Consider the following 12,371-nt stretch of genomic DNA (forward strand, 5'->3'; position numbering starts at 1 on the left):
TTCGTGGATAGCCTCAAAAGATGACCAGTTTTTTCGACGCGGGATTCGTACGCTACCCGAAAGATGGGAGAAAGTAGTGGCCAGCGATGGACAATACTTTGAATCATAAATGTATAACTAGTTTTTTACAATAAAGCCTCGAATTTCGGAAAAAAAACGGCGGAAGCAAAATTGTACACCTAATATATATAAATGTTATAAATAGGAAAGAATATTAATAACTTCTTATTAATAATGTTTAATATCTAAAAATTTACGAATTATTATTAGAATAGGAAAATAATAAATTATATTTAGTGATGCTGCAATGATGCAATGTTATAAGAAGTATCAAATTTCACAAAATGCAATGTTATAAGTAATATCAAATTCCACAGAATGGTTCGCGGCTTTCGCTTTAAAAATATACTCTCTTACAATCCAAAGAATATTAAATTAAAAATTAAAAATGTGATTGGACATTTTTATGCCTTACTTTCATTTTAATTCGTTTTATATGATTTTTAATTAAATAACAATAAAATTATCGAAAAATAAGATAAAATTCTATCAGTACTTAAAAATATTATATATTATATTATTTGCAAAAATATGTTTGTAGATAAAAATATGTTTATAGATTTGTCAATAGTATTTGACTAATTGGATTTATATTTTTTTGATTAGTTAATTTTTTATTTTACATTAAAAAATTTTTTAATAATGAAGTACTATTATTTTTATGTATCGATATATACTTTTTTTAAAGATTTTTTTAAGGTCTCTAATGTATTGAATTTAAAAAGAATATTTTAAATATTTCAACAAAGAATATATATCGTATATCGTATTATTTGATATTTAAACATCTAAAATCTTTGACCATTCATTGGCTTTCTCTATCATATTTATGTTCTTATACGGTCTTTACACGGTCGTTCCGTAATTTTAAAAAGAATATATGAATGATAATACTTTTAAAGCTTCCACGGATATTCCGAAGTGCCAAAGGATTTTCGGGTTATCGCCGTATTGTGATCGCTAATACCGTTTCGTAAACCTTATCGTCCACTTCATCAGAGTGAGAAACGCACTGATAATATATAAATAACTTTCTTTAATTTGAATTTGGATAAATTATGAAATAATTTAAAAAACAAAATGATATATATTTTTTATAACCTGAAAAGTGCAAAAACTTTCCAAGTTAGTTTTTTAATCTAAGATAACCAGATCCTATCTACCTAAGCTTTATTTTTTATTGAGTCTAAAATTAAAAACTGATTGATAAATGTTTAATAGTGAATTAAAATTCATTATGAATAACAAAACTACCAAAAAAAAAAAAAAAAACAGATATGTATACATTCACAGTATATTAGTATGCCTAGGTTGGCCGTATCGATTCTACTTTACAAAGAGTTTTTCCTCTTTGGTTTTAAACAAACGTGACGAAAATATAAACTAAATACCTATGAATATGAAATATTACATCATGACCACGGTCTGCATTTTGCTTTAATAACAGTAACACAATGAACAAATTGAGAAATAATTGATATAATCGAATCAGACAGACAACCTGCATGATTTACTAATGCTCTGTTAAATTCATAGTGCAGTCACAAATAACGAGTAGAGGATATATTGAGCTCTTCTATAGAATCCAGTTAATTTAATTTTATTTTTACTCTGATGCAAGCAGTTTGAAACGACTCATTTTAAAATACTAGTAAGTCATTACGTTTTACCATATATGATTCTGCAATTTTTCTATTTAAACAGCAGAACGAAAAAAATTGAAAATAAATGTTGCAATATGTAATAATTAGATAAACAACATAGCTTTTATGTAACGTAATAACTGTATATAATTTAAAACTTGAATTATATATATAATAATATCGTGTATTCTTTAGTTTCTAAAGATCCATGACTATTAACTATTAATTTCATTATCTCCGTATAATCTCGTATGTCATATTTGCTGCTCGTTATTATAAATGTAAAACAAAGAATCCTCAAGCGTCATTAGATATGTAAAAATTGACTGACAATAAAATTATACCTTACAATATACTCCAAGGCTATACTGACAATGAGTAGCTTATCTGGAATTCCTCTGTTAAATATTTTAATTAAAATGTCTCGAACACTGAGGTAGATAAAAAAATATAATGATAATTGTTTTGTATAATATTGGGTCGTCCAGAAAGTTCGTGCCGCAAAAGATTTAAATTTAATAAATGAAATTAAAAATTTAAATCTTCTGCATTTCAATTTTCCTTCAAAATCGGCACGAACGGACGACCCAATATCAATACAAGTTTTCGACAACACTAATTCAAATAGAATTTCAAATTTTCAATCTCGTGTACAATTTTTTGTTTCAATTTTTTGTCAAAGTTAATCTAACACTCATATATAGTGCATATTAGAATAATGTGAGTAAGAATACGCCAGCATGCAAACTGCAAACCATTTTATCATTTTATATATTATAAATATATAAAATTATGGACGTCCCCTTTATTGCATTATTCATAAATCATCAAAATCTATTCGATATGAAATGTAAAGTAAAATGACTAACACAATTTATTAAAGACACATAATTTGAATTGAAAATACAACATTTCAGTTTAATTTTAAGCATCTTCAACAATCTTAAAATTAACAATCTTAAAATATTAAATAATAATCTTCTTCCTTTTTATGTTATTAACAGTGTGTTTGTGTATTTTAAATTTCCGACTTCTTGAAATTTAAATATTTTAATTACTGATTGTCTATTGATTTATTAATTATACTTCTTTTTGCACTTATTATATTTATTTTTATACCATTTGTGTATTGTCCATGATATGTTGTCCTATTATTCATTCGTGCTGTTGGTCGTTTATTTTTTTGCTTCACCTATTATAATAGTCCATAATTCACTAGACTTATCAACCGGCTGTGATTGACACTTATTAAGCTTACAGCTCCAGGATCATTCTTATCACGTACAATTGAGAATGTGAAACTATTGTTTTATATATTTTAAGATTGAATGGTTCAAAATTGAACTGAAACATTCAAATTGTGTTAATCATTTCATACACACTGAAATTGCATTTGATTGTTCATCATTAGTTCTTCTTTCTAATTATTGTTTAATTATTAAAATAAAATATAAATTAGTGACAAAAAATAAATTCGTAAAAGAGATGAAGAAGACATTAAGTAAAGCATAATTCTGTTTTAGAAGCAAATCAATCATGTTGATAGCAAATTTAAATATGAATGGAATTATTCAGTATCGATCGACATATTTAACGCCCATTTTTCAAATAATGCAATTTATATAAACAATTTATATAAACAATTAAGCAATATATTTTATATTAATAATTAATGAATAACTAATTAGTTAAATCATTATTTAATAATTAATATTTAATTAATATTTAATAATTATTTATTAATTATAATGAATTGTTAATAATCAATTACAATTATTGCGACTAATAAATAATAATTATTAATAATTATTAACTTTTTGATCATTAATGTTTTATTGTAATATTCTTCGTTGATTAAAATAAAGTTTTATCAAACATCTCAAGCTTGAATTTCGAACTAGACTTAAGAAACTGTTCAACTTTATTTTTTCCAGATGTTCGTAATCTAAAAATATAGATTACGGCCTCAGCATTTGTATCATCTTCACGCATTGGATAGGAATATAATATGCACACACTGTCTTCTTTTTTCTCCCCACATATAGACAGCATTTTTATCATTCATTTAAATTTTGAAATACTACCTGAGAGAAAAAAATTGAGTTTTTTTTTACATTTTTAAAATATATTTTTGAAACAAATATATATGGGATAATATATATGTATGGTTGATTACAAAAACGGCTAATTCATAATCGATTTCCTTATTTATGTTTTCGTATTATAAGATTTATTAATTTATACTGAATAGGATCGAATCGTTTATGTTTTTAATTTTGAATAAATTGTATATAGTTACATATTAATAACCCATGTCGGCTCTAAAAAGCTTAATTTATTGATTTATTTATTAGAGTCTATTCGAATTATTTCATTGGCATAATCATGAGTTTCGGATTCGATTCCACATATATTTCGATTTTATTATTGAAAATTTACCAAAAAAGAGAAACAGGAAATCACTCTGGTTGTTATTTCAAATGTCGCTATAGAAAAAAAAAATCTAAAAGAAAATATCAAAATGCTTTTGTACCCTAATTTTATATTTTATAATTCTGTCTTTTAATACACAACAAACAGTTCGATATCATTATATTATCATTGTACAACTTTTTTGCTATGTATAATATTCTACAACAAGCCATCATTTTAAATCTTAAGTCGTAAGAAATTGATTAGTTAATCGAGTGTGAGAAAATTGAACTATAATTGGTCAATTTCTTACGACTTACTTAAAGCTTAAGTAGGTAATGGCTTATTGTAGAAAGTCTCTAAGTATACGCAACGATGCCGACATTGTCGTTAAAAGTTACAGAATCAGGGTACTGATTCCAGGTCAGCCTCTCAGGGGGCAAGTCACATAGCCACAAAACAGCTCTCTCTAAAGAAATTGTGATCTGATATGCACATTGAAGAAGAAAAAAACAGATATATGGAACACAAGTTGGGAAAGCGATCCAAGTACATAAAAAAAAAAATTTTTATATTTCACTGTATTTTCTTCATTTTATACGATATAAAATTTGTGACATAAAAAATTTTATTTTAAATTATATATCAAATAAGTTTTACGAAGCTTTAAATTACTTGATTATAACTGATAAATATTAACGTTGTACAACACTAATCAAATTCTTATATGGCTTATAATATACATACAACAATTATAATCCCATATTTAAATTAGAATACTTGATTATAATGTAAATATAGTTATATGATTACATTTGCAATAATTTTATATCTGCTTTTAATTAATATTTTAAAACTGTTTTTTTAATAATTCATTTTTAGACTTATATATGTTATTAGTACTTTTTAATACGACATATGTTCCTTATGACATATCTTTTTTTTTAGAAAACTATATTTAAACATAATATAAAACATAATATTTTAAAATTATTGATATTTTATTATCTATTATTACCAATAATATATACCAATTAAATAAATAATTACCAATTAAATAAATAATATTACCAATAATATACTATTATTACCAATGAAGAAATAAAATATATTTTACGAGTTCATTATTGTAACATCGAAAAAGAAAAAACATAAAATACTTTATTTATATGTTTAACGAGATTAACAAGAATTGGATCATGACTTTCTATGCTTCACGCAGACTAAAAATAATTCGCAGCTTTGAATAGTAAATTGCTCGAAGTTGGTCACCAATTATATAATCATGCTTAACATGATCAAATGTAGCAAGTCAGCATCATCACGCAACAGTTAAACACATTAGGTACTTTTGCACTTTTTCTTGATTACGCAAGAATCGATATTTTAACTTCATTTGTGAGCTTAATTTGAACAGAAAAACAAAACTTGTTGCGAGACAATAAGATTATTTTCAAATAAATTAAAAATAATAATTATTCTTTTTATTATTATTAAGCAAAATTAATATATGTATATCCATATATTTTCTTTACTTTGCAGCTGTGCTGATGTACGTTTTTACTGTAGACACTGCCTGTGTATTTCACAAATTATATTTAATTTTTCTAATTGTTATATTACTACTTTCAATTCATACATGGATTTGTACAATTTACAAACAAAAAAAGAAACAGAAAAATATTATCGTGAAAGGAAACGGTTGTCAATTGGGCGATTAATCTCGCTGGTTCTGCACATAATTGCCCAACTGTTCCGTTCATGATACCAGAAATTTTCAATGCATCGAACGGTCGGTTGGCCTGCTGATTGGTTGGTTGCATCGTGTTGGTGGTTAGATCACATATACATTCGTGAGCAATTTGGCAACGTCGCTAAAGCTTCAGCCCTCCCCCTTCTCACACTCCGCCATGCCACGCCGGTAATGCCGGTACGACTGTGGTGCTTAGCAACCAGTGAGGTCAACAAACGAGGTCATGTTATATATTAACCTCGTCACGAGAAAATATTACCGTACTGTTGATAAACTATTACCACGCTCGCGTACTCTTAGCATGTTATAATTACCTTTCAAGTAATTATAATACTTGATGTCCATGCAGGAAAAAACTAAAATATCAAAGAGAATTATTCATCATTGAGGAAGGAGTAATATTTCTCTCAATATTACTTTTGCGTCGCAAAAAATAACGCATGATATATCGAGTTTATAGAGTAAAAAGAAAACGTAGAAAAAAGAAAAATATAATGTATGAAATGTTGTAATTTTTTTATAATTTTAATATTCAACGTGAAAAGAAAGTTTTTTTCAGTCTTTTCTGTTCGTGAAAAATGGCTGTCGTTAAAAATTTTCATGCAATGTCATGTGATTCGAAAATTTTTTAGATTTTTTTTTTTAAAATGTTATTTGTAAAATTCGAAAAAAAATGTAAAATCCAATATCACAAATAATTTCATTCAGTAATGAATGTTAATAATACCTGCATAGCCGTAAAGTAAAGGATATAAAAGAAAAATAAAATGAAGACATCATCTTATACAAAGAAAAAGGAATTTATGAGTTTGCATTATAACGATCCACAAGTTTATTGATAGCAATAAATGGGTAGAAGGTTCTAGGATAGAGATGGATCTCTCGGGTAGATGCGGGATGAGAGGAAGAATCCGAAGAGCGAAGAAATGGAAGCGAGGAGATGAAGGTACTCGAGGCAGTGGGGTAGGTCTCTCCCACCTCCCCACTACATTCCCAGGCATTCGCTCTCTGTTGAGTCGGTCGTTTCTGCTGTTCCATCACGTAGGATGAGGACAAGCAAGCGTACCAGCAACGGCAGCGACCGATTGACCAGCAACAGCGACACAGGCGCAGTACGACCGTGGAAAATTCCACTATTTCTCTTCTGCCCTTCGCAGCAGGAGTGGCGGAATGAAAGAGGGGAAGAGCTATTATTTTTATTGCGCGCTCTGCGGGCGCATTAACCTACGTTGCAGTTGAGTAATGTTAGCTTGTACTCGGTTATTGCCGTTAGCTATACAAGCCAACATGTACCTACATACTGTAGGTATATATATTTCGTTATTATGCCGTATACAGCGCGTTATTTCACGTGATTATTCAGAAACTGGAATACAATATACAATATACGTGTATTATATCGCATATTTAAATATTGAATGCAAATGTTTGATATAATTTATACGACTAAGTTATAATGGTCATATTATTCTGTTTTTGCAGCAAGCTATTAATATTCATTGAATATTTTTATATTATATTCCCTTATAATAAAGCATACGTTATAGAGTTTGTAATAGCTGTATATGTGTGAAATGAAAAATTTTTTCATTTCATTTTATTCATATTTTCTTTTATAATAACAAGAAAGTTTAATTTATTTTTAATAAGTTTGTCCAGATTCAGATAACCGAGTTTTAAAATATTATACATAATTTAAATTTGCACATTAATATTGATAATGAATACAAATTACAACCTCTATATTACATACGGTATTATGATAAGCTCGAACAAATTGTGAGATACAATCTCGTAATTACGAATAACGAAACGTCGAGAATTCACATTCTGTCCCCCTTTCTCTTTATTCGAGGGACGTAACTTGAACAAAACTCATCAAGAAGAAATCGAGCTTAAAATATTGTGCGCAACTGTGGTAAAATCGGTTTGAGGGGAAGTAACAGAGGGAAATGGTGGGTCAATGTACGTTATACGAAGTGTCTTCCATCTCTTTTTCCTTCATCCTTTCCCTCCCTCTTACCCCTTTCCTCCAGTCGTAATCTCCTCTTCCACCTCTCTTTTCCTCCTCCCACTTCTCGTGCCAAAGTTACGCCGCTACTATATCGTGATAATCTTGCCTGCTCCATAAAGGGGATTACCTTCTCTGCGCCAAACTAACGCAGTCATTGCTCATAGTATGGAGTTTCTACTAGCGGTAGAACGGAAGTGGCGAAGAGTGGGGGATGGGAGGGATCGATAATCAAGTATTTCTCGGAATGTAAATACTAGTGGCAACCGGGTGCATATTTGACCACCCAATTGTATGCATACAGCTTTACAGCGCAGAATCGCAGCAACGTCTGACTGGTTGATTACACTGCTTTGATTAACTTTTAAATATTTATTATTGCATTAACAGATAAAAAGCATCAGACTATGAATTTTCATATCATTGTTATAAAATAAATAAGCAAACAAGTAATATGACTAATGACTTTTATATACAATTAATTGCAATTTGTAGACGACGAGCGAAGCGTTGCGACTGGAGGCGGTCTCTGACAGATTTCTATTCACTGTAAGTAATAATGACATTGAGTTGATTAACTACAAAGGGCGCACAAAATATTTAAAGACTATTTTTAAGCTATATAACTAGTATAATTCTAAAATATATACTTGGTTCCATTTTGAACAGTTTTACACACAAACGCGTCGTCTTTCTTTTCTTCTGTTTCAGGGACGTAACATACAAATGAGTTCAGATCTCAATTATTCTACTCATTCCCGAAGTTTTTGTCTGAAGTCCGCCGAATTAAAAAGAGCCAATCCCCGAAAAAAGGAACGTCTAAAAATAGAATCCAGGTATTGTGCTACACGAAGTCTGGGACCGAGGTTCGTTACGATCAATAGACGGCAGATTCGGCCGTTTTCGACAGGTTCCGTTAAGTTCCCCTACTATATTCGTCCTCATCGACCTCTAACCATTACCGGCCACGCCTTGCTCGCGTGAATTCCACAAGCTAAACTGGTTATTCAGGATGCAATTACACTATTTGTGCACTATAGATTTCCCTCTTCAAATTAACTTTTGGAAAAAATATGGTTCGCTTATTTTTTCAGTTTGTATACAAAGTGTTAAATTAAAAATTCATTTTTAATAAGACATCAATTTTTTTCTCGAATAAAATATTTTTTAAACAAATATTTCAAACGAAAATTTTAGAATTTTAAACGAGTAATGTAGTATATAATGCAATTTTTTAAATTATATTTTGTAAAATATCAATGTAATATCGATATTTTATAAAATAAAAACATTTAATTTTCCTATGTAATGCAATTTCATTAAATTATTCTGCAAATAAAAATTTAAATATGAAATTAATAGATTAGGGGATATTTTTTATATAATAAAATATGAAAAGTAATCAATTTTCAAAAACTATCGATTTTTTAAACAATTTTCATATTTTATTATGCACAAAATAACTAGGGAAATTGCATGAAAAAGTTATATTCATTGTTTTTTTATTTGAATGTATCTCACAAAAATACGTTATAAAAAATTTGCATGCACATACTATCCTAAAATTGTAAAACTTATATTTGATATTTTAGAATTTTATTTTTTCAGGAATTTATTTCGAGAGAAAAATCGATATATTTAAAATGAATCAGTCATTTATATATGCACAAACATCAGATATATTATGACAGATATTTTATGACTGTATTATAGATGCAATATTATGCAATTGATTATTCATATTATGCACATATGAGCTTCTCAGATATCAAATATCGTAATCAGTATCGTGAAATAAAAAAAAAGGAAACTTAGCGAAGTTATAAATTAATCATGCTACTCTTAAGATTAGCTTTGATAAGATTAAAAGTTTCATATAAAGTAGAGCAGTTAACTTAAATTGATTGTATTGAAAGAGAAATATATTTTACGCGATAATAAATTATACTTTATACAAGATGAAACCAACTGCGAGAAATTTAATTACAGCAAAGAGTAAAGTACGACGCGTCCATCATGACGGTATGTTGCCAGCTTTGAGTCGAAGACTGGTTGGTATTTCCGACACGGACTGTATGGATCAATGTCATAACGACTACGTGGTGCTACGTGGTAATATGTCATAACAAAAGAAGCAGGTGCGGTTTTAATTTCCACGGAACCAGAAGAACAATCGCGAAATTATGGATGTAAATCGTCGGCGGTGCTTTTAAGTACAATGGATGACAGACGGCAATTGGACAGTTGGCGTTGACGGTTTTGCTGGGGAATTGCATGGAATGAGGGATTCAGTTGAAAGCCACGAGCATTTGGTAGTACGAGTGCGAGCGAGAAAGAAGAGGAGAACGATGGAGGAGGAGGAGGGAGGGGAGGGAAGAAGAACGAGTAGGATAAAAGGAAACGTGGTGGAAGAGGGTAGCGAAGACGGAGGGAGGGTAGAATGGTAGGAAAAGCGGGTATGCGCAGAAAGGGGACGACTGGCACAGAATAGTTTAACAGGTTGTGGTTACGAGCGTTCGCCGTCTCCCATTGGTTCCCCACCCGTACTTGAGTACACGTTAGGTTAACTTAATTTTCATTCGTACTCCCACCACTACCGGTTTCTCTCTTTTCACGTCACTCTTCCTCTTTCTTAGCATCATCTTCTATTTGTTATTATCCGTTCGTCCGCTTGCCTTGGACTGCCTCGCTGGCCGCCGTCACGTCGAAATAATACTTTTTATATTTGCTGGGTTCCTCGCGAAGGATCTGAACACTGATGCATCATACACGTGCGTAAGTATACATCACGCATATGTATAAGCATGACAAGAGTGAATCTCCTCCCCCTCCCCTAGCGGACAAGAGACGCGGCAAGAGCAGGTTGAAGGGTGGAGGGGAGGGAACAGCAAGAGAACAAGAGAAAGAGAGAGAGAGAGAGAGAGAGAGAGAGAGAAGGGGGGGAGGAATATTGGATGGTGGGACAGAGAAGGAGGGGAGGGAGAGTAATAATCCCGCCGTCTGAAACGGCAAACGGCGCACGCTACCTCACGAGCGCGCGCGCGCGCGCGTCTTTACAAAACGACGTATCTGAAAAACTCTGAACTCGTCCTCAACAATTCATATAAGAGTTAATTATCCTGCCGCTCGTGCGCGATCGACGTCACCTACATCTTTTGCTACTACCCCCCATATCGGGTACCTCGGTACTAATAATAAACTTCAGACTGGACGCGGAACAGGGCGACGGATCATAGCCGTGGCTGCCGCCGGGGAATGCACATCACGTCACTGAATCCCGTTTGAACTGTTTGAAGCGAAAACGAGTGTAGTAGTGCCGTGTATACACGGACCGACCACAGAAGTGATCATGTCATGATACTGTCGCGTCATGTCGTAATCATGTGTAAGAGAAAATTTACTCACGAGCAAAAGCGCGGGAGTAATCATATTCGCGTGACGGCATCTAGGCAAGGAAGATCGATCACTTTTTTTCTTTTATGTTGATTCACAGCTGCGACGCGGCTGCGGTCCGTGCGACGAAATGAGAGGCTGATTCTTTCTCTCTTTCTCTCTCTCTCTCTCTCTCTCTCTCTTTCTCTCAGTTCTCTCACCCGCTGTCTCCCGCCGAATGCGCCAAGAAAGCGCGCGTAATTAATTGACTTTACCTACCGTTGAACATTGTTTGCGTTTACCGATTCGAAAGGTTATTAAAGAAATGTCAAGTCGCCGGTGTCGCATGTAGTTTATCTTAATCTTCTTCTTGTGCTCCAGTTTGTTATGAATCCAACGCGGTCATTCGTGCGGCTACCGAAAGACCGCCCGCTTCTCGAATTGGGGATTCAATTGAGAATAATCACCGAATTTCGGGTTTCAATGAGAACAACCGGTGATAGTGCGCGCGTATTAGTATTGGCCAATAATCGCTGATAGTACGCGATGTTCGTGCCGATTATAGCGTCCGAGATTGTTCACCCAAGGATAAGCCGATGTTGACAACAATGTCTGTAAGTATAAAAAGCTTGCCGCAATATACAAACGCGTTACTTGCGAGAAAATAGGAAAATTGCAAATCGTTATAAAACCTCTCGCTATAAAGCGAGACTTTAACTATCTGCGTGCCTGTTTATATTTAATAAATTTGCGCAGATTTGATGTAATCGGATGTTATATAAAAATTTTCCGTCTGCTCGATAAAACTCCGAGTATTACTTATTTATTCGCAGATTGCGAAAATGAATAATCCGATTGTATCACAATTTTCAGGAATTTAAATTTTCTGCAAAAAATAAGATGTATGAGGACGGCGCTGTGGAGCTGTTGCAAAATTTCGGTACGTGTTTTGTATAACAATAATCAGTTGTAACATAGACTAATACTAATTCTATAAAGTATAATTCTGTACAGATTGACATATAAATATGAGATCATATTCTTATGTCAAATTTTGAATAATTATAATATTTTTGAAATATTCAAACTTTGAAAAATTTAAATATTAAAATATATATAT

At 31.4% G+C, this 12,371-nt stretch overlaps 2 protein-coding genes across 5 annotated transcripts in view; one reads left to right on the forward strand and one right to left on the reverse strand.

The window, feature by feature from the left end:
* LOC108695202 (dysbindin protein homolog) overlaps positions 1-12,371 on the reverse strand; it is a 25,075-nt gene that overhangs the window by 10,997 nt on the left and 1,707 nt on the right. The gene's annotated exons all lie outside the window — the stretch shown is intronic.
* Positions 9,928-12,371, forward strand: part of LOC108695197 — a 9,938-nt gene continuing 7,494 nt past the window's right edge. For 3 of the 4 annotated variants that reach the window (XM_018204987.1, XM_018204985.1, XM_018204986.1), the window contains exons 1-2: positions 10,826-11,865; positions 12,125-12,191. In XM_018204987.1, the coding sequence (XP_018060476.1) occupies positions 11,848-11,865; positions 12,125-12,191 (85 nt within the window). In that variant the 5' untranslated portion in view covers positions 10,826-11,847. Of the gene's footprint in view, positions 10,442-10,515; positions 10,655-10,825; positions 11,866-12,124; positions 12,192-12,371 lie in introns of those variants that run through there. The other variant, XM_018204984.1, reaches the window with a different exon arrangement.

The sequence above is a fragment of the Atta colombica genome, unplaced genomic scaffold, assembly GCF_001594045.1.
Source record: "Atta colombica isolate Treedump-2 unplaced genomic scaffold, Acol1.0 scaffold126, whole genome shotgun sequence".
NCBI lineage: Eukaryota > Metazoa > Arthropoda > Insecta > Hymenoptera > Formicidae > Atta > Atta colombica.